Source organism: Kogia breviceps, chromosome 13 (assembly GCF_026419965.1).
Source record: "Kogia breviceps isolate mKogBre1 chromosome 13, mKogBre1 haplotype 1, whole genome shotgun sequence".
Classification (NCBI taxonomy): Eukaryota; Metazoa; Chordata; class Mammalia; order Artiodactyla; family Physeteridae; genus Kogia; species Kogia breviceps.
In genome coordinates, this window is record NC_081322.1 from 41,468,485 (window position 1) to 41,492,716 (window position 24,232).

A 24,232-nucleotide genomic window follows, 5' to 3' on the forward strand; every position below is an offset into this window, starting at 1 on the left:
TTGAATTTGATTTGCTAGCGTTTGGTTGAGAATTTTTGTACCTATATTCATTGAGGGTATCGGCCTGTAGTTTTCTTTTCTTGTAATGTCCTCATCTGGCCTTGGTATCAGGGTAACGCTGGCCTCATAAAATGAGTTTGGGAGTGTTCCCTCTTCAATTTTTTAGAAGTGTTTGAGAGATTGGTGTTAATTCTTCTGTAAATTTTTGGTAGAAATCACCAGTGAAACCATCTGGTCCTGGGCTTTGCTTTCGTTGGGAGGTTTTTATTACTGATTCAATCTTCTTACTCAAATTTTCCATTTCTTCATGATTCAGCCTTGGTAGGTTGTATGTTTCTAGGAATTTATCCAGTTCTTCTAGATTGTCCAGTTTGTTGGTGTATATCAATTGTTTATAGTTGTCTTGTATGAGCCTTTGTATTTCCATGATATCAGCTGTATGTCTCCAATTGTTTATAGTTGTCTTGTATGAGCCTTTGTATTTCCATGATATCAGTTGTATGTCTCCTCTTTCATGTATAATTTTATTGATTTTGGTCCTCTTTTCTCCTTGGTTATTATAGCTGAAAGTTTATGTGCTTTGTTTATATTTTCAGAGAACCAGCCTTTGGTTTTGTTAATCTTTTCCATTATTTTCCTATTCTCTATTTCATTATTTCTGCTTTAATCTTTATTATCCTATCTTCTGCTAACTTCTGTGTTTTTGTTTTTTGTTGTTGTTGTTTTTTTTGTGGTACGTGAGGTCACTGTTGTGACCTCTCCCATTGCAGAGCACAGGCTCTGGATGCGCAGGCTCAGCAGCCATGGCTCATGGGCCTATCTGCTCCATGGCATGTGGGATCTTCCCGGACCGGGGCACAAACCTGCATCATCGGCAGGCGGACTCTCAACCACTGCACCACCAGGGAAGCCCTAGTGTGTTCTTTTTCTAGTTCCTTGAGGTGTAAAGTTAGATTGAGATCTTTTTTTTCTTGATAAATGTGTTTCTCTCTGTAAACTTGCCTCTTAGAACTTCTTTTGCTGCATCCCATGAGTTTTTTGGTATGTTAGTTTATATTGTTGTTTGTCTCAAGATATTTTTTACTTCCCTTTTGATTTCTTCTTTGATCCATTGGCTGTTCAGGAGTGTGTTGTTTAATTTACATGTCTTTGAGTTTTTCCAGCTTTTCTCCTGTTATTTTTAGTTTCAGTCCATTGTGGTCAAAAAAGATACTTGATGTAATTTTTATCTTTTGAATTTGTTGAGAGTTGTTTTATGACTTATCATCTAGCCATGAAAATGTTCCATGTGCTCTTGAGAAGAATGTATATTCTGCTGCTGTTGGATGGAATGTTCTGTGTATGTTTCTTAGATATATTTGTTTAATAGTGTTGTTCAAATCCTGTTTTTAAATTTATTTTCTGTCTGGACTATCTATCCATTATTGAGAGTAGGGTATTAATGTCCCCTACTATTATTGTATTGCAGTTTATTTCTCCTTTTAGTTAGTATTTGCTTTATATATTTAAGTGCTCCAATGTTGGATGCATGACTGTTTACAATTTTTGTGTCTTCTTGGTGGATTAACTCCCTTTATCATTGTATAATGACTTTCATCATCTCTTTTGACCATTTTTAACTTAAATTCTATTTTGTTTGATATAGGTATAGTGACTTCTGCTTTCTTTTGGTCACCAGTTGCTTGAAATATCTTTTTCCATCCCTTCACTCTCAGTCTTTGTGCATCCTTATAGCTAAATTGCTCTTCTTGTAGGCAGCATATCATTGGATCTTCTTTTTAAATTTATTCAGCCACTCTGTGTCTTTTGATGGGAGAATTTAATCCATTTACATTTAAAGAAATTTTTGTTCATTGTTTTGTAGATCTTTTGTTCCTTGCTTCCTCTCTTGCTGTCTTCCTCTGTGATGTGATGACTTTTTGTAGCAATATACTTTGACTCCTTTATCAGTCTTTTTTGTGTCTACTACAGATTTTTCCCTGTGGTTACCACGATATTTAAAGAAGATATATTTTTAGCATCCTATTTTAAGGTGATAATAACTTCAACAGCCTGCAGAAACCTTATACTTTTACATCTCCCCCACCACCCGTTATGTGGCAGTAGGTTACTGATGGTATGATTTACACCTTTTTAATATTATATACCCAATAACAAATTATTCTAGTTATGGTTATTTTTAATACTTTTTTTAAACTTTTAAAGTAGAGTTGCATGCGAATTATGTACCACCATTACAACGTTAGAGAATCTGACTTTGACTATATATTACCAATGAGATTTACACATTCATATGTTTTCACAGTGTTAATTAGCATCCTTTTATCTCCATTTCTCTCTGATTCTCCATGATCAAGCTCCAGAGATTTCCCCCAGTGATCGCTGTGAGGTGAGACCCAAGTGGGCCCCCTAGGAAGTACCCTGCAGGGCTGGGGGAGCTGGATATTTACTTTGGGCTCTTTTTCCCCCCACTGTAGAAACTATAGACCTGGAGGCCCTCTTGTGTGGCCTTGTGACTATCCAGGGGATGAGCAGTGCAGTCAGAGTGTAGCCATTCCTCTTATTCTTCTAATGCTTTCTTTCTTGCTCTCTGTGGGTCCAGGGGGGTGCTTCCATTTCACCCCCTGGATTCTGAGATTTTCACAATGGTGACTTGTCTAAGGATAGTTGCTAGTTGGTTTTCTTGTGAAGGGGATGATGTTGGGGACAACCTACATTGCCATCTTGATCCATGATTTTCTTATTTTCAGTTCAAATTGCTGAAGCTCTTCAAAAGAATCCCTTGATCAACATGCCTAGAATTGAATCAAGATTTCTTGATTTCCATTTGCCTATTGTTTTTAAATACATGAAACCCTAAAAGTTTTGCTTTCTTTTTGTATTTTACTCTTAGGATCTTACAATTTAAAAAACTTATGGCAGTTACACTCTTTATAAGATGGTTTACATCCATTAGTAAAGGGTCACAGTTTCTATTCTGTATGTGTGATGTCACCAAAACACTAATTAAGCCCCAGAATATCTGAATAAAATGTATCCTGTCCTTATGCAGGAAAAAAGAGGACTTGAGACTATCTTGACTTTCTTAACCATTACTATTTATAATTGTTAGAAGTTCATTACTTAACGTCAAAATTAAGTCAGTGCTTTTTAAGCATTGTACATCAAAGTAATATCTCTTTAAAGATAAAACTCTTTCAGGCTTATTTCAAAAGATGAATAGCTAAATTGGTAGTTCCTTTATCATGTGGTTAGAAAATAGGAAAGTAAATTGACTAAATATGTTTGGATACATTTACTTTCAGTAATAGAGTAGAGCTAGGGAAAAAAATTCTGATAATCTCAGAAACGTCAGTAAATGTTTTAGATAAAGAGAAAAAATATATATAATTTTAGGTATCGTTTTGGGAACGCTAAATAAAATTATATTTGAAGCTTCTCAAACCAATAACTTTGTTCTTTATACTCTCTTCTACTCATTATTACTCTTACTTGTGCAAAGATTTTGCTTTTACTTGTTTCAAACAGTTTTAACACAGTAGGTATTACTCTTCTTGGATTTTCTCATACTGTAACAAAATCAGTTATTGGTTTATTTATATATCACGTAGATGGCATAATTAAATTGAATTATTGTTTACTAGTTTATTTTTCATTTTAGCATTTAATTTGTTTTTACATATGTAATCTTAGATATTTTCCAACAGTCTCATATGAGAAAATCAATTGGTGTCATCTGAATTCTTCACATACTTCTTTCCTCCCAAAAGCCATCTGTAATGGCTTCTAGAGATACATTTGTGTGGAAAAGTGCAAGACAGCATTCTCAGAATGTCCCATTCGTGTACACACGTGTGTTTAGCATATTAGGACTGTGAAATTTGGGAACTGGAAGATGTTTAGGGGTCACTGGACTCAGTCCTCTGATTTTCTAAGAAAACAAGGCCTGGAGAGGGTCTGTGGCTCATTCAGAGTTACAGAACTCTTAAGTGATAAAGCCGGGACTCAACTTCATTTCTTTGGGACTTAAACCCAAAGTCCAGTAACATGATAGCTTGAGCCAGGCAGCTGGAATTCTTCCAACCCATACTCCTATTGGGTGCAGCTAAAAGTGGAGGAGCCTCCCACAGGTAGCATGGACAGTAACAAATAGTGGCAACTAGCACCTCATTACCAAAGGAAGAAAAAGAAAACAGAAAAAGCATAAAGCAGTGAGGCTCAAAATGTGGTTTGCAAACTCCTGGGGAGTCCTCCAGCCCCCACTGAGTCACTCTGGCCTGGCTCCTATAATGAATGCACCTCCATCCCAGGCAGGCCTTCAGCATTGGAAGGGCCATGAGAGAAGGGGCAAGGGCCTTAATAATTTTTATTGCTTCATTAAGTATCAACCCTTGAATGTATGTCTTTCTAGTATTCTTTGGGGCAAAATGGGAGATACACATAAAAGACTTCTGTTGTATATCAAAATATGATGGTTGTCAAGGAAAAGCACATGTGAGAGCTGAACTCATCACTTTCTTCACAGAACACCAATTAAAATAATGACTGACAAACTATGGTTCTTCAGACGAGTATTTAGCAGACACTTTTTCAAAAATGAACAGAGTAAATAAGCCTGTCACTTCAAGAAAAACAATTGAAAGTATTTGTTACAAGTGATAAAGTTAGATATTTCAAGCCAAAATCAGAATTTTGGAAAACTTGTATCCACCATCATTAGCAATACTTAAAGGTTTTTCTGCTGAGATTGGTAACGATCTTAACAAATGTGATTTATTTTGATTTATTTTGATACTGTGTAATGAAATGTCTGACATTTGGAGGATCTTCGTAACTCAGTGAGTCAATATTGCCCAAATGACCAATGCATGCTATTAAAAAAAATCATCCATGAATAAGAAGACCCATTCCAAGTGTAAAACCAATGGGTTTTAAGATAAAAGCATATGAAAAGTTCATTGACATGACTTCAGATTCTACACTGCAACTAACCTTTAAGAAATTTGTCAAGTTTTGATGTAGCATCAAAAAAAAAAAAAATCCTCAGTTATCTGGGAAAACTATTAAAATACTTCTTCCTTTTCCAATTACATGTCTCTGTGAGGTCAGATTTTCCTCATTATACTTCAGCCCAAAACAATATATTATGACTGATTCAGCCAGAAGCAGATTTGAGAATTCAGTTGTTTTCTATTATACCAGACATTGAAGAGGTTTGCTAACATGTAAAACAACATGTAAAACATCACTTCCTTTTAAATTTTCTTTTGTTTTGGAAAATATTTTTCATTAAACTATTTAATATTTATTAGGTTTATAATTGTTACTTTTTAAAATTTATTTTTATATTTATTTTTGGCTGCGTTGGGTCTTCATTGCATGTGAGCTATCTCTAGTCGCAGCAAACAGGGGCTACTCTTTGTTGTGGTGCACAGGCTTCATATTGTGGTGGCTTCTCTTGTTGTGGAGCATGCTCTAGGTGTGCAGGCTTCAGAAGTTGTGGCTCTTGGGCTCTAGAGCACAGGCTCAGTAACTGTGGCACATGAGTTTAGTTGCTCCATGGCATGTGGGATCTTCCCAGACCAGGGCTCAAGCCCATGTCCCCTGCATTGGCAGGCAGATTCTTAACCCTGCACCACCAGGGAAGTCCCTATTGTTACTTTTAAGTGAATTAATAGATTTAAAATTTTTCTCATACAGTAAATATCAGTAGATATAACCCAATAAACCAAAGCTTTTGGGGATCCTAAATAATGCTTTTAAGAGTATAAAGGGGGGCTTCCCTGGTGGCGCAGTGGTTGAGAGTCCGCCTGCCGATGTAGGGGACACGGGTTCGTGCCCCGGTCTGGGAAGATCCCACATGCCTCGGAGCAGCTGGGCCCATGAGCTATGGCCGCTGAGCCTGCGCTCCGCAATGGGAGAGGCCACAACAGTGGAGGCCCGCGTACCACACGCACACACACAAAAAGAGTATAAAAGGGGTCCTAAGACTAAAAAGGTGTAGAATATTTGACCATTTATGTCAGTATGCAGCACTAAGGCAACCAAGGCATTACTACATTATAGCTTTGTTCAGTCCTTACCAGAGGCGTGATATTCCTGACCAGTTGAAGAAATGTTTCTTTTCTATAGTTTTTGTTTGTTTGTTTAAGGAATTAAGGAAGCAAATAGTTCTGAGACCCTCTGATTCATTGCTTCCTTTATTCACTTGCTCACTCCTTCATTCAGTGGCGTTTTTCACAGAACTAGAACAAAAAGTTTTTAAATTTGTATGGAAACACAGAAGACCCCAAATAGCCAAAGCAATCCTGAGAAAGAAAAACGGAGCTGGAGGAATCAGGCCCCTGACTTCAGACTATACTGCAAAGCTACAGTTAACCAAAACAAAAACAGACATATAGGTCGATGGAACAGGATAGAAAGCCCAGAAATAAACCTACACATCTATGGCCAATTAATCTATGACAAAGGAGGCAATATACAATGGAGAAGAATGTTCTGATTTCAAACACTGTACACAAAAATAAACTCAAAATGGATCAAAGACCTAAATGTAAGACTGGATACTATAAAACTCCTAGAGGAAAACATAGAATGCTCATTAACATAAATTGCAGTAATATCTTCTTTGATCCATCTCCTAGAGTGAACAATAAAGTAAACAAATGGGACCTAATTAAACATAAAAGCTTCTGCACAGCAAAGGAAACCATAAACAAAATGAAAAGACAGCCCACAGAAGGGGGGAAAATATTTGCAAACAAAGTGACCGACAAGGGATTAATCTCCAAAATATACAAAAAGCTCCATATCAAAAAAACAAACAACCTGTGGCTCCATATCATAAAAACAAACAACCCGATCAAAAAATGGGCAGAAGATCTAAATAGACATTTCTCCAAAGAAGACATACAGATGGCCAAAAAGCACATGAAAAGATGCTCAACATCAATAACTATCAGAGAAATGCGAATCAAAACTACAATGAGGTATCACCTCACACCGGTCAGAATGGACATTATTTTTAAAATCAACAAATAATGCTAAAAAGGGTGTGAAGAAAAGGGAACCTTTTCTACACCGTTGGTGGGAATGTAAATTGGTACAACCACTGTGGAGAACAGTATGGAGGTTCCTTAAAAAACTACAAATAGAACTACCATACGACCCAGCAATCCCACTCCTGGGCATATACCCTGAGAAAACCATAATTCAAAAAGATACATGCACCCCAATGTTCACTGCAGCACTATTCACAATAGCCAAGACATGGAAGCAACCTAAACTTTGTCCATGGACAGAGGAATGGATAAAGATGTATATATATACCATAAGTTTGTTTTATTACTCAACCATAAGAGAATGAAATAATGCCATTTGCAGCAACATGGATGGACCTAGAGATCATCATACTAAGTGAAGTCAGATAGAGAAAGACAAATATATGATATCACTCATGTGGAATCTAATTTTTTTTTTTTTTTTTTTTTTGCAGTACACAGGCCTCTTACTGTTGTGGCCTCTCCCATTGCGGAGCACAGGCTCCGGACGCACAGGCTCAGTGGCCATGGCTCATGGGCCCTACCGCTCCACGGCATGTGGGATCTTCCCCGACTGGGGCACGAACCTGTGTCCCCTGCATTGGCAGGCAGACTCTCAACCACTGTGCCACCAGGGAAGCCCTAATTTTTTTAAAAAATGATACAATTTTTTTTTTTTTTTTTTTTTTTTTTTTTTACAAAACAGACTTATAGAAAACAAATTTATGGTTACCAAAGGGGAAATGTTAGGGGGAGGGAAAAATCAGGAACTTAGGATGAACATATACACACACTGCTATATGTAAGATAGATAACCAGCAAGCACTTACTGTAGAACACAGGGAACTCTATTCAGTATTCTGTGATAACCTGTATGAGAGAAGAATCTGAAAAGAATATACGTATATATATAACTGAATCACTTTGCTGTACACCTGAAATTAACACAACATTGTAAATCAACTATACTCCAATAAAATTTAAAAATTACATAGAGTGCTTACTGTACTGCAGAAGTCACAGGGAAGGATACAAATATGCACTAGAATGTTGCCTGTTTAATCACAACAGATGGTCTTCCTTCTGCACTACACACACTGAAAGCCCTAAGGGGTGTAAAAGCCAAACTGTTTTTTCACTCATAGAATAAATTGTTTAATGCCTTTGGCAAAGAGCCCTTGCCACAAAGCTCATTAGTGAACAGTTCGTTACATCATGAAAGTTCTCTCTCATCTCATTAAAATATAAAATTGATTCAGAAGTGAGAACATATACTCACAAATATGTTCTTCAAAGGATAAGTCTGTCTCAGGGAAGATGCTTGTGGGCGTGGCTGTCTGTGATTGTTGCAGTTCCCTCAGTATCAGAGTGTGATACAGAGAAGCAGTCTGTTAAGAAAAGAAAGACAGCCATGAGAAATGAGATCATGTTCTCTGAATACCCAAGGGCATGCTTACATTTTACTTTTCAGATAAGATGCTTAAAAAGGTTTTATTTACTTAAACCAAGCTGCTAAAATTTTGCAGACCTTTCTCATGTGCAGACTTGGTTAATTTTTCATGTCACATGAAGTGTTGAGATAGCTGGGAGTATTTATCTCAGAGCTTAGAATCATGTGATCATTCCCTCAAGTAATACTTGAATTACTGTCCAGTGAAGCAGGGCTTTTTCAAGTTGTTTTGGAATAAGTGGAACATATAGGGAGAAAGATTTAGGGTCACTGAAGAGAAAACCTTTTCAACAATTAGAGCTATCAACAATGACATGTATGGATGGACCTAGAGACTAGAGTCATAAAGAGTGAAGAAAGAAAGAGAAAAACAGATATCGTATATTAACATATATGTATGTGGAATCCAGATAAATGATACAGATGAACTGGTTTGCAAGGCAGAAACAGAGACGCAGATGTAGAGAACAAATGTATGGACAACAAGGGGGGAAAGCGGGATGAGGGTGGTGGTGGTGGGATAAACTGGGAGATTGGGATTGACACGTATACACTAATATGTATAAAATAGATAACTAATAAGAACCTGCTGTATAAAAGATAAAAATTCCAAAAAACAATGACATGTAAACATTCCGTTATGAAAAGTCATGAGTTCTTCTATCACTAGAGTCCTCAAGTAGAGGCTGGATAACCTTCTACCAGCAGTGTTGTAGAGTTTCTTCTTGTAATCTGAGGTTGGATAAGATGATTTGGAGGGAAAGTCATCTCTAGGATTCTGTAATTATTATTATCACAACCATGAGACATCTGCTGGGTGGGATCATTAGCAGAAAGTACGTGATTTATTCACCACATATTTATTAAGCACCTACTATGTGTCAGCCACTGTTCTAGACACTGGAGATACAGTAAAGAACAAGACTGACGAGGTCTCTCAAGGCACTTATGTCCTAAGATAGGCAGACAAGCACTGAACTAATAAACAAGACAATTTCATATTAGGATAAATGCCTTGAAGAGCACAAACCAGGATGATCGGAGAGAGTGGTTGGGGCAGGTAAGAGTCAGGAGCTGCTTTAAATTAGGTTTTGAGGAAACTCTCCTTGAGGAGTTGAGGTTTGAACTGAGACCTGAATGCAGAGGAGGCGTCTGTCCTGAGATGACTGGGGAAGAGTGTTCAAAGCAGAGAGAACATGCACAGAAGACCAGGGCAGAAATAACCTTGGCATATTTATGAAGCAAACAGAAGACATAGAGGTGGCCAACAGACGCATGAAAAGATGCTCAACCACTAATTATTAGAGAAGTGAAAAAACCACATTGAGGTATCACCTCACAACAGTCAGAATGGCCACCATCAAAAAGTCTACAAACAATAAATGCTAGAGACGGTGTGGAGAAAAGGGAACCCTCTTGCACTGTTGGTGGGAATGTAAGTTGGTACAGCCACTATGGAGAATGGTATGGAAGTTCCTTAAAAAAACTAAGAGTTGCCATATGATCCAGCAGTCCCACTCCTGGGCACATATCTGGAGAAAACCATATATAATTCGAAAAGATGCATGTGCCCCAAGTTCATTGCAGCAGTATTTACAATAGCCAAGACATGAAAGCAACCTAACTGTCCATCCACAGAGGAATGGATAAAGAAGATGTACATATGTACAATGGAACATTACTCAGCCATAAAAAAAACCGAAGAAATGCCATTTGCAGCAACGTGGATGGACCTAGAGATTATCATACTAAGTAAGACAGGGAAAGACTAATATCATATATCACTTACATGTGGAATCTAAAAAAACTGATACAAATGAACTTATTTACAAAACAGAAAAAGACTTGTAGATATAGAAAACAAACTTATGGTTACCAAAGGGGAAAGTAGTGGGGGGAGAGAAAAATTAGGGGTTTGGAATTAACAGATACACACTATTATATATAAAATAAACAGTAAGGTCCTACTGTATAGCACAGGGAACTATATTCAATATCTTGTAATAACCTATAATGGAAAAGAATCTGAAAAAGAATGTAAGTGTAAAACTGAATCTCTTTGCTGTACACCAGAAACTAACATTGTAAATCAACTATACTTCAATTTTCAGAAAGCATATAGATTAAAATACAGCAAAAACATTTCACTAAAAAAAAAAAGCAAACAAAGCCAAGTGAGAGAGGCACAGAGGAACGTGCTTTGGGATGGAGTGAGGCATAGGTAGGGGCCAAATCTCATAGGAGCTTCGCCGTTATTTACCCAGCGAGAAGCATGGGGTTTGGCGGGGGGTCGTCTTCAGTGAGGAGTGGCGCGCTCTAGTGCAGTCTCTGAAAGATGACTATGGGTGCTGTTTGTAGGGGCCAAGGATATAAACAAAGACGGGAATAGGAGGAAACTCTAGAGAAGTGTGGTTTCACAGAAGCCAAGAGAAGAACATGTTTCGAGAAGGAAGGAGTGGGCGGCAGTCTTGAATACAGAGAAATTAACAGGGAGGTACTGATGGCCTTGAGGAGCAAATGTTTATGGGTGGTAGCGTTGCAAGCCCACTGCAGTGAATTTAGGAAACAATGGGAAGGGGGTAAGAGAACATGGGGAGCAGAAACCACTTCAAAGACGCTGTGGAGGGATGCAGAGAAATAGGACATTGGGAGGAGGGTATAGGGACCATTTCTAGGATGGAGCTGCTACAGCAGTTCTCTGTGCTGACAGGTGGGGGTCTGCAGAGAGCCAGATACTGGGGGTGCTGGACAGAGTAGTTAATTGCAGGAGAGAGATCCTTGAAAGGGCCCTGTGAATTGTTTTGCCTGTTTATCGGAATCCAAAATTTCGTTATCTTTGATGTTGATTCGTTTGTCGGAATGTTCTTGTATTAAGTTGAAGCATATGAAGTTACCAATACTCATACATTTTTGACCTACGAAAACAGCAGTGGCTTATAATTCTACCTAATAGAATTAGGATTTTCGACCTTAACTTAGACGGTTTCTCCCATAGGTCTTTATAGTTGCTATACGTTCTTAATTTGGAAACAGTCTCAAACTAATCTCAGAGTTGCAATTACAGAACAAAGAATGTTTCCCTCCCCGCCCCCGCACCAAGTTGCAGACCTGATATTCTGTCTCTCCCTAACATTTGAGTAGGTATTTTGTATAAATAAGATTCTCCTATAAGATCACAGTACAATCTAGTAAAATCAGGAAATTAACAGCAAAACATTGCTGCCAGCTAATCCTTCAAACCCATTCAGGCTTTTGCTAGTTGTCCCAATAATGTCCTTAATCTCAAAAGGAACTAGTCCCGCATCTCACATTGCAGCTAGTTGTCATGTCTCTTTAGTCTCCTTCATTCTAGAACAGTTCCCCAGTCTTCCTTAATTTTTCATAACCTCGATACTTTGAAGAATACAGTCTAATGACTTTGTAGAACAGCACCCAGTTTGAGTTTGTCATGGTTATCTTTGGCAGTTTGGTAGCCAGCCTTCAAATTGGCCACACCTCCTGTTATTCAAACCCTCATGCAGTCTCCTCCCACACTGTACCAGAGTTGATCTTTGTGACCAAGAGCACAGAGCAGAAGTGGTTAGGTTATAGAAGCGATCTCTTGGATCACTTGTTCTGGGGCAAGCAAACATCCTATGGATAGGCCCAGATGGCAAGGAACTGAACCATGTAGCCAACAGCGAGTGAGAAACAGGCCTGCCAACCATGTGAGTGAGCATGGAAGTGGATTCTTCAGCCCCAGTTAAACCTCAAGATGACTGTTGCCCCAGCCAGCAGCTGGACTTCAACCTTATAACAGACCTAAAACGAGAATCACCCAACTAAGCCACTCTCAGATTCCCAACCCCCAGAAACTGTGACATCATAGACGTTCGTTGGCTTAAAGTACATAACGAATACAGGCAGGAATATCACAGAAGTGATGGTGGGTTCTTTTTATTGCATCCTATCAGGTGGCACACAATTTCAATTCATGCCATTACTAATCATCTTTATTTCAGTCCCTTGATTAAAATGGACTCTTCTGGTCTTTTCCACTTTTTGCTCTCCACCGCCCCCCCCCTTTTTTTTTTTTTTACGGTACGCGGGTCTCACAGTTGTGGCCTCTCCCATTGCGGAGCACAGGCTCCGGACGCGCAGGCTCAGCGGCCATGGCTCATGGGCCCAGCCGCTCCGCGGCATGTGGGATCTTCCTGGACCGGGGCACGAACCCGTGTCCCCTGCATCGGCAGGCGGATTCCCAACTACTGCGCCACCAGGGAAGCCCCCTCCCTTTTAATTAATGTTTTGTGGGAGGTACTTTGAAATGATGTAAACATCCCTTTCTTCATCAAACTTTCAAATATTTCATTTATTTATTTTTCTCAGTAGAGATCTTGGTTTTCTGTTTTATTCAATGGGATATAGTCGGTTACTGTCAATATTTATTTTGATAGTCAAATTGTTCCAAATTTCACCTGCGTCCCTTTAGCCTGGCTCCTATGTTCTCTGGACACATCCTTATCATTCTTTAAGTATATCCTTGATTTCTGGCACAAGATGTTCTAAGCTCATCATGTTCTTTGCCTGCCCCAGCCCTGAAATCAGTCATTTCTCCAAGGACCTCAGGTTCTTTTTAGTGGAAAATGGTATTAAAGCCAAGGTGTGGGCACTATTGCCACTGGGGTGTCATTGCTCCCAGGCCCACTCAAAGGACATACTATATTTACATATACTCAGACATATGCAAATATATACATATATGTATATACAAATATATACTACATATATAATAATAAATTATATATTTGTAAGTATAATACAAATAAAATATAGATATATATCTTTAAATTCATACTGATGCCTCTAATTGGAGGGTACTCTGGGGTTATTCCGTCCGTCTCCCTTTCCATATTAGTGACCTTCCTCTCCAACATGGCTCCGTTACCCTCATTATATTTATCTGATTTGTTCCCTCGTATATGACCAGTCTTCCGTCACCACTGCATCCACCCCTTCCCCCACACGGATGCCCTCTCTTTGGGCACTGACACCTTTTCAGAGACACCACCCTCGTGGACGCCCTCCTTATCCCCTTGGGCCCCAGGCCACTGCTCCACATGGACGTTCACACCCACTTCTCCCTGCGCAGTCTCTGACATACCACCTCAGGCTGCCCCCCCTACACGTGGACGCCCTCCTCACTCGGGCCTAAACTCCCCACACTGGGTCTGCCCTTCTCAGCCCACTTGGGCTCCAACACCCCACAGGCTGTCACAGGCTGCCTCTCCTTGCTCTGCCCCCATACAATGGCTTTAGGGCTAACTTGTTCGGGGGAGGAAAGGGAAGAGCAGGGCTATGTGATTCCAGAAGGACGCCAGCATGGAGAGGGACATTCTGCTCCCCCTCAGCTCAGCTGTGAACTTCTCTGTAGTAGTGGGTTCCAAATTTCTGGTTACACGGGAATATCTTGGGAAGCTCGCTGAAATACAAATCTCAAGCAAACAGAAGACAATACTAAAAACGGGGCAATCAAAGCGTCCTTAGAAAGTGGTTAAATAGATTATAGGGAGGCATTCAGTTTTCATTTTAGACTTCTGGTTTCTCTTTACATTTTCTACATTTATACCTTTATATTATTAATACTAATGGATGATGTGCCATGTTTTATAATTTTCTATGTTAAAAACAGAAAGACTGTTGTTTTCTTAAGCAGTACAAAATACAGATTCCAGACCCTATTGCTGGAGATTCTGATTCAGTACACCTGGGCTAAGACCTGGGCATCTGTGCTTTGTAAAATTCTCCTTTGAATGTAGTGATCAGCCAGGTTGTGGAACCCCCCCACTCCATCAAATCCTCCACAGGAGTTCCCTCAGCAGCTGTGTCTGAGTATCCACTGGGCAGCGTGCCCAGCACCCCATCACAGATGAACACTGACAGAGATGAAGCCACGTGAGCTTTCTGAAAACTCAGGACAGGTAGGTTTTGGTTTGAAGGCTCATGATCCTACTGATAGCTCCTTCCAGAAGTCAGTTTGGTCTGATCCTTACTGCTATTAAAGTGAAGGATAACTCTGAAAAGATGCAGGTTAAGTACTCTTCAAAACTATCAAGGTCATCAGCGACAAGGTCAGTCTACTGTCACCTCCAAGAGGACCCTAAGCGGAGATGACAACTAAATGTAAGAACTTGATAAGTTCTTGGAAAAGAAAAAGGACGTTAGGTAAAAACTAAGTATGGATTTTAGTTAATAATAATGTGTCAATATCAGTTCATTAATTGCAAGAAATGTACCACCCTAATGGAAGACGTCACCAATAGGGGAAACCGGGGTATGTATAGGGTATGTGGGAATTCTCTGTATAATAGTTCTATAAATCTGAAGAGGTTCTACAATAAAAAGTCTTAGAAAAAAGATGCAGGTAACAGGAGATGTAATGATGTGACATGGCAGACTCAGTGATAGCACTCTGTAAATCATCAGGAAAAGGTGAAAATATTCAAATGGGCATGAAGAATATAAGTAGGTGTCATCACTTCCACGTGGGAGATAAGACACAGGGCCATTACTGCAGCCCATTGCTCTGCGTCTCCAGGAGTGAAAGGCCACTGCTGCTGCTGTTCCAGGAAATTTGAGGACAGCAGGGACAGACTGCTCCCAAAGGTCACCGTGGAAATGTCTGATAGGTGACCAGTTGCCCTGAGGGAGAGTCTGGGCCTGTGTACAGGCGGGTGGGCGGGGCAGTTGTATTCTTTGCCCTTTGAGAACAGCTGTTACAGGCCTGATGTGCAACCTGTCCTTTACTGGCAGAACAGACCCAGTGTTGTGCAGGGTAACCAGTTCCTGTTGCCTGTGGCTCAAAGCCAAGTGTGCTCTCATTAAACAGCAGCTGAAATGTTCACGTTATGGCCTACAAAACAGTGCAGCCAAATATCATTGGGTGCTCTCCTGGTGTTTGTAATACTAGACACAGCTGAAACAGAGGAAAAACTGCATTTCTTTTTATACTAAGGCAAAATGTCCTACAAAATGGGAGGGAAATCCTACAACTTATAAATTGCATCCTAAATTGGAGGCATTTTACCTGTTTCAGGTCCAAAAATCATCTTACTTTGTGTGTCTAAAACCAAAAGTCCTTTTAAAAACACAAACGACATTTTAATTTTACAGTTGTCAGAGAGGATGTAGAAGAGTATCATTCTGCCATACGTGGACCTATAAAAATACTAACAGCTATGGCCCAAACATCAAAAGTACCACCATTGCCACGCATATATATGCTTGTAGTAGACTGTCCCTTCTGTCTCCTAGGGCAGTGAACACACACGTGCCCAAATGCTGGAAGTATCCCCTTGTTGCTAGAACCATCCAGGAATAGGGTTACCTAGGCACCTGTGTGCTTGCTCCCGCCTAAAGCAAGAAAGAGCTGGAGCTTCCTGTGCTTTTGCACATTGGCTGGCTATGTGGTCAGAGTTCAGTTGCAGAAAACATAATCCACTCCAGGTAGATTAAACAGAAAGTTATTTATTATGGGATTTTCAGTGGCTTTCAGAATCACCAGAGGACTAAAGAGACAGACTGTAGACCAAGCTGCCAGGAATGACTCCGCAAAGCACATGGCAAATCATCAGAGTGGCTGTTGCATCTGCCTAGATCCGGAAGGTATCACAGCAGCTGCTGGCTGCAAAACCAGCCACCTCAGCTATAATCAGGAAGCTTCCACTGGGGTGGCCAACTCGAGAGCACGTTGCCTTTGCCAGAGTCTGCCAAAAGGACACCCTAACGTGTTGCTTCTTCGCATATGAGTCAGTTCCAAATCAGACTCCTGTGAGTACAAGTGGTGGGTAGAACCTAAATCACATTTTGAACCCAAATTGCAAGGGAGTCTGGGATGTTATTTTTTGTTTTTCAGCCTCTGCATGCAGGAAGGGGAGTTCAGATGGTTACTGAGGAGTCTAATTTATGTTATCTGTCGGAGTCTGCCCTGCTAGCTACCCAGTTATCTATGCATATTCCTCTTGCTATAAGTAGAACCCAACTCCCTCCCCCATACATCACCACATCCCACTCAAAGTCCAGGACCTCTGGGTTTTGTGCAGCTCTCTCTAAGTCCAGATGAGGCTTTTTGTGATCTAGTGACCTATAAATTAAAAGACTGCCTGTCTGCTCTCAGTATACACTGGTGGCAAAGGAGGATTAAAACTCTGCAGAAAGGGAGAGAATAGAAACATACAGTTGCCATTTGTATTAGCAGTCATCAAATGCCACTAGGCGAGAATGGTGAAAGCACCCTGCTCGCATGATGGAGTGAGGTCCCTGGGTAGCATCGGAAGGACTCCCTCGTTCATTCAGCCCATGACCCAAATCTAACTGATGTCCTCGCCATCTCCCATGATCTGCAATAAAAGTAAAGTTAATTTTCCTAACTCTACTTGTATTTCTTTCTGCTGCCATAGTTGTCATAATGCTTGATTAGCCAGGTGTAAGTGAACCGTGAGATTAAGGGCTCTACCACATTCTCCGCACTTCCCCCAAGTCTCTGCATCACTAGGATAGCAGCCACCTCCGGACCCTGTGGTATTCAGCTGTCTCTGAGGAGACCAAGTCCTGATGCAGTAGAAATGGGAGTTGAGCTGGAAAAGAGTTTCTCCGAACAAAGCCCTGGGTAAGGAGAAGTGGTGTGGCAACGCCTACCTCAGCAGCAAGGACAGTACAGCCATGCCGGCAACAGTATGTCACATTTAGGGACCGTCCAGCTTTGGGGATGGGTGAAAAATACACTTTAAAAACAGACAAGCCTAGTTGGTTCTGGGAAGAAGACAGCAGCAACATAGTTTTTTAAATCTCTGAATCATCACATAAAACAACAACTAGGGAGCACAACCAAATACACATGGGCAGCATTTACCTCAAACCACGTAAGTTATCCACGACTCACAAAATATAAGCAGGTGGTGGAGGTAAACCGCCAACAGCCACAAGACCTGCATGATACTCGTGCTGTACGAGAGGAAGGAGTCAGGAGGGGACGGCAGGGCATCTGACAGACCTGAGACCAGGAGAGCCCCAGAGTAGCTAACAGGAGTGCACTGGAAATGACTGTGGGCTAATGTGAGCACAGCAGCTGAAACTGGGAGGGGTTTTACCCAATTCAGTGCCAGGTGAGTGCAGGGGGCTCTTGGTGGGTTCTGAAAAGAGCTGAGGCAGTCAGATTAACTCCTGAACCCGACAGCCAAAGCTCCCTCCCAGGCCAGGGCACCCGTCTGAGGAGAAAGTGCTGACAGTGGAGTCAAAACTGGGCAGGACAGTGGCAGGAGGCAGGAGGGAAAGAGAAAGTCCAGATAGAAGAGGGGAAAGAGACGAGGTAAAGGAAACCTCAGAAAGCAAGCTACCATGGTTTTAAACAAGTTAGTCAGATTTTCCTGAACTACACTCCATTCTAAAGGTTCCGGAAAATTTAATTTTGCATAATGAGCAACAGAAAAGTATCGAGGTCCAAACCCATATAAAGTTATTAGGAGAATGAAAGAACACAGAGCAGAATAACATCCCTCTGATGAAAGCATGCCAGAAAGACAACTTAATAGAAGAGGTCAAAACTGAAGCATACTATTTCAAAATGAGCTTAAAATACAAAACTTTAAAATTCAAAAAGAAATGGAGAAAAAAAGCTTTAAGAGAAAGTGTCAAATATTGGCAATAGGCAAGGAAGATTTAGCATGGATAGGAGGAGTCTTGATGAAGAAAAACAAAGCAAGGGAACCAAAAAAATACTAAAAACAGTAATGCCAAATTTTTTTCTGAAATATAAAACTGCTTAAAACTACATATTTGAATAGCACAACACATACTCGAGAATAGTGACCAAAAATGATACAGTATAGTATGTTAACTGGACTTTAAAGGAAAAAGATCCTTTAGACATCTAAAAACAGAAGGTGACTGTAAGGGAAAGAAAATTATTCTCAGGCTTTATGTCAGAGAAAAAAACTTTGTCAGAAAAAAAAAACTGGAGCACAGATGGTCCCCAACTTACAATGGTTCAACTTAAAATTTGTGGGCTTTACGACAGTGCAAAAGCGATATGCATTCAATGGAAACCATACTTCAGATTTTGAATTTTGATCTTTTCCTGGGCAGTGATATACAGTATGATACTCTCTTGTGATGCTGGCTCCCACTGGACAAAGATGGGAAAATTTGCACTTCAATAAGGATATTAATTACGGTAGGATGGAACTCATCAAATATGTTTAAATCCATGAGTTTATGATGATATTTTAAAAATCTGGTCACCTTAGAAGGATGATAAGGAACTATTTCATTATCTGGAAAACAAAGAATCAAGCATATGACTCTGAATCATATGAATTGTACTGTTGTGTAACCAAACAAGAGATGAGGAAAAAAATCTTTTTAAAAAAGTGTGACCAGGGCTTCCCTGGCAGTGCAGTGGTTAAGAATCCACCTGCCAATGCAGGGGACACGGCTTCGAGTCCTGGTCCAGGAAGATACCACATGCCGCAGAGCAACTAAGCCCGTGTGCCACAACTACTGAGCCTGCATTCTAGAGCCCATGAGACACAACTACTGAAGCCCACGAGCCTGGAGCCCGTGCTCCGCACCTAGAGAAGCCACTGCAATGAGAAGCCCGCACACTGCAACGAAGAGTAGCCCCCGCTCGCCACAACTAGAGAAAGCCCGCGCACAGCAACAAAGACCCAACGCAGCCAAAAATAAATAAATAAAATAAATATATATTTTTTTAAAGTGTGACAACTGATAAATGAAAAAAATTAAGATAATTATCATCTGGCAAACCCCAGTGAATTAATGTATCTAGGCATTGCATATCAATGACTGTGGGCATCAAAAAAGATAAACAGCTAGACACTGTGGCCCTCCTGATGACACAGTACTCCACCAGCCGTGGTCTCGCCACAGCAATTGAAGCAAATTCTCACCAAGCCTCTGGATCCAATTGCTGGCTTGCAGGAAATATAAAGGACAGAGGAACATTTTTGAACTGCGTCATGAATATGCCATCAGCAAAACCCAGATGAGAGAAACTCTACAACCTGGTTTCTTCGACAAATTGTAAGAAAAGATAGGAGGGAGACTCTGTAGATTAAAAGGCCTATCACACTTTTAAACTATAGGCTAGGGATGTACATTTGAATGAAAAAATAAGGGCTTCCCTGGTGGCGCAGTGATTGAGAATCCGCCTGCCGATGCAGGGGACACGGGTTCGTGCCCCGGTCCGGGAAGATCCCACATGCCGCGGAGCGGCTGGGCCCGTGAGCCATGGCCGCTGAGCCTGCACGTCCGGAGCCCGTGCTCCACAACGGGAGGGGCCACAACAGTGAGAGGCCCGCATACCACACACACACACACAAAAAAAATAATAATAATAATTTTTTTTTAAAGTGCCAAGAAGTAATTGCTGTAGAAGTCAGGTTGATGGCTACTTATGAGGGGAGGGAGGGGTTGTGATGGGGATTCTGGGTTGGCTGCCAAAATTTCTGTTTCTTGACCCAGCTTGTGTTTACCTTCTAATAATTGTGTGTGTGTGTGTGTGTGTGTTTTGTGTGGTTTTCTGTTATCTGTCTTATTTTATAATAGAAAGGTGAAAAGCACTGATAGATTTGAAGCCCAGTTTTCCATGATAAATATTAGGTAAAACATTGTTAGGTTTTTTTTCAATGTATATGTATGGCAGTGATGTTATGACATTTTAACCAAAAACTTTACTCTCACAGCTTGTAATAAATAGTCTCTAATGCTCTTATGTATAACAGTGTAAAATAGAAAGTCACACGTTAAAAGCAACTGTACTTTTGTTTCAGTGTCTGCACAGTGGAATGAACATTGTAAAAATGAGGTCACGTGGACTCATTTGAAGTATATCACTGTGGGGAGTGTTGAAATATATATACACACACAGAGCCCTTCCCTCAGCGTTATGTTTAAAGAAAATATATGTATATATTAGTATATATAAGCATAACTGTTACATATAAATATATCTGTGTACATAACATACATGTGTATGTGTATGTACATACATACACTTTTTTCATCCAGTTGATCTGATGAAAAATAAGTCTTCAAAATATAGTTTTTGTCAATCGTACCTCAGTAAAGCTTTAAAAAAATAAAGAGTTTAGCAGCCTTAGACATTCACGTGCATGGATTTCTTTGAGATATATTAAGGTCATTGTGTACTTTGATCTATAAATAACTTTTCTCTCTTGTTAATGTGGCTCAGGCATTAAATCCTAACTTTTGTGAGACTGCAGTGCCTTTCTGGCTGGCCTGTCACTGACATGGCTCTCTGACACGTTGAAGGCAGATAAGTGTTTGACAAACACAAAATAAGAGTTTTGAAGCCCTAAACCCACCTGCCACTCAGTCCGCTACCATTTAAGGCTGATGTTGACATTTCACATTTAGAGTGTTTGTAATGGTTTTTCATTACTCCACAGGGCACTGAAGCAGTTTACTGAGAAGTAGGGTGAGGACTCCTGATTGATTTGCTGATAAGAAACCCCAGGCAGTGGGTGGAAGTGGCTCATCTGTGGCCCTGTTCATGGCTGTCCCACCCCCCTACAGCCTGCCCACCCGTGTATTCAGCTGAGCTGCTGAAGGACAAAACAATGACTTGATGACCTGGATTCTCCTTTTCTCAGTTGCATTAAGGTTTAGTTCCCAGATGGTGTCTCTCTGGTGTGATGCCTGCCGGAAAGCGCTTGGTTCATGCGCACAGGGTTGCAGGCAAAGGTCTGGCTTCAAAGCACAGAAACCATTAGTCCCGTTTTTAAATTGACTTTAAATGTCTCATCTGTGACATGGAGGGTGTAGACACTAGACAGGTGTGGATGGTGTGGTCCAGGAGTTGCTGTGGCCGGCACTTTGATGACCATCTCTAAAACCGCTAATGAAGCCTCCTTTTTAAGTGTTGAGGTTAAAATGATTTGACCCTGAATATTAACAACTGTTAAAGAATTCTAGCATCTTGCTTTGAATTATGTACACGACTGAAGAGTTGCTATGATTCTGTGAGGGAAAACTGAGGAGAAGAGTCATATATTAATCACCCCAGCCACTTGTCATTATAACGTTACTTTTGTATTTTGAAGAAAAGCACTGCTGCCAAGCTGGAATTCAAATTGACTCAGCTCAGGATTCTTTCACCTGGGTCTTTTTTTTTTAAACTTTGAGTAAATCACTATCCTTTGGTTTTTGTCTATTTAAATAAGGGTGTAGTATAAGATCATGTGAAATTATTAGAGTGCTTTGGAAAAATGAGTATTTCATAAGCCATTTACCAAATTTGAGTTTAAATATATTACCCCAAGGTCAAAACATTGAGGTTGACTTCCAGAAAGAATATTCCACCTTTAGTTGTATGTTATTTCACAGCGGTTTTAAGCAGAGTCTCCAGCCAAGGCAGGATGTGTTAGTTTTCTAAAGGCAAAGTACAGGGAGCTACCTTGACTGTATTTTAGGAGAGTAAGACAGACCTAAGTGTAATTGTAACGCATCCTATGAGGATGGAGGGTTTTACTGGACAACTCTTGTCTCCCTTTGTGTGTCGCTCACTGCACCTTCCTAGTGTCCCACAAAATGTTGACGTTGCAAGTACAGCCCTAGCTGGGTCTGAGGTTCAGTTCTGCTTCTGACTGCAGGGAATCCCCACCCACCCGCCCCCCCGCAGGCTCCAGGGGTCCCAGCTAACCAAGCAGCCAGGCGTCCAGGATGCCTTTCTGGTCCTCTGATACAATGTACATGAGCAAGACTGAGGTCCCAGCCCAGCAGAATAGATTCTCCAGATCTTTTCTCTTTGCGGTCTTGGTACCCTGACGTGGAGAACCAACCCCCCACTCCTCCGCAGGGCCGGCCCTGGGCTAAGTGTGCTGCCGTTGTAGCCCCAGTCCCTCACAAGGTGTAGCGTACCATCCTCGCCTACCCATGGCCTGCCTCTTCTTGACCTTCCACACACGCTCACTCTGCAGCGCACCTGACTTGGTGGTTGATTCATCCCTAGAGGGCCTGCCCCCAGCCAAGGAGGTGCTCACACTGAGATGAGTTAAGCCTGTGTGAGGCAGGCACCCAGCTGCATTTTGACAAGGCCTTTCTTGGCGACAGCGCCTTCCCCAAGGGTGGATGGAAATGTCAAGCACTGTGGCAGTCTAGGTGGGGTGGGAATGGAGGGATATTTTTGAATAGAGAGGCTCTTGGGTGCTTTTCAAATCACCCCAGAAAGGAAGGAAGCTGCCTATTACAGATTTACAGTCTCTCATCCAAAAAATCTGAAGCCAGATGTGTTTCAGAATTCAGAATTTTGGGGGTGTTAGCATATACCTTATAATAACATCCCCAGTGCGATCTGAGGCTGATAAATAAACACATTAATATTCACATCAGGTGGGCCGAGTACTGTATGTTGTACCACCAGATGAGTTTCAACTGGGTCAGGTTTTGCTGGCAAAGTAACGTTTGGTTATTACAGCTTTTAGGATTTCAGGGTTGCAGCTAAGGAATTATGCACCGGTAATTACTAACAATAGTACACTTTTATTGAGCACTAATAGTGTGCCAGGCACTATGCTAAAGGAACACTTTACAGATATAAACTCATTTACTCCTGCCATCAACCTATGAGGTAGGAATTATTAGTATCCCCTACTTCACTGATTCCTACTAATAAGTCCTACTTAAGAAAACGATTGAGTGCATACCAGGTACCAAGGAAAGAGAGCGAAAAGTCTGTACAGGCCCTACCTCAGGTTACTTCAGTCATGCGAGGGAGGCAGATGGGCACACAGACATGGGTGTGCCCAGGGCTGCGGGAACAGAGGAGGGGTGCCCATCCAGCCTGCATGCCAGGGAAGGCTCCCTGGGCAAGTGCTGGCCCTGCTCTTTCAGGCAGAGGAGGAAGCCAATCGAGAGGGAACCAGGGAGGTCACTACCAGCACTTGTTACTACTAAGTTCACTCGTTCAAGGTCAGTGGCTCTCAAGTGCGTTTGAGGTCAAGGTCCCTATGGTCCTTTATTTTCTTTAATGTAGCTCTGTCCTCGCTTCTCTTCTATAGAACACCCATCTCAGCTTTCTCCCAAGACAACATCTATGAAGTTCAGCCTCCACAAGTAGACAGAAAATCTACAGAGATCTTCCAGGCCCACATCCAGGCCAGTCAAGGTATCATGCAGCCCCTGGGGAAAGAAGACACCTCCATGTACCGAGAATACATCAGAAACCGCTACCTGTGAAGAGACAGCAGGTCCCCAGAGGGGAACCAACAAAGTCCCATTTACTTATGCTCTATAACTTGTTTGTCTCATCTTTAAAAGGTAATTTCCCATCAGTCCTTTACATCAGAAGACTTTTACTCTTTTTGTAACTGGGGAATTACCAATCATTGGTAGTAAAGAAATGGCTGAATATTTTGTTGTCGTTGCCTTCGCTTTATTTTAGAAATACTTCGCTTAGAAATGTGGTTAATCTAGTATCACACCGTCACATTAAGATTTTAACAGGTATTTATTGAGGACCGGCTGTGTGCCAGGCCCTATGGTAGAGTCTGGGAATATCATAGTAAGCAAAACAGGCCAAAATTTTCCTCCTGTGTGAAACAAAGGCAGAGTATTTTTCTTTGTAGTTAACATTTTTAAAAATTTATTCTGATGGTTATGTTAACTTTATGTCTTGATTTTTAAAATGTGTTATTTTGAAAGCCCTCATTCTTAGGAAGTAAAC

At 40.9% G+C, this 24,232-nt stretch overlaps 1 protein-coding gene across 9 annotated transcripts in view; it reads left to right on the plus strand.

Moving 5' to 3' along the window:
• FIG4 (FIG4 phosphoinositide 5-phosphatase) overlaps positions 1 to 23,919 on the plus strand; it is a 128,726-nt gene extending 104,807 nt beyond the window's left edge. For all 9 annotated transcript variants that reach the window (XM_059083594.2, XM_067011622.1, XM_067011618.1 and 6 more), the window contains one exon: positions 23,568 to 23,919. In XM_059083594.2, coding sequence (XP_058939577.1) covers positions 23,568 to 23,745 — 178 coding nt within the window. In that variant the 3' untranslated portion in view covers positions 23,746 to 23,919. The remainder of the gene's footprint in view (positions 1 to 23,567) is intronic.
• Positions 23,920 to 24,232: the final 313 nt, after the last annotated feature.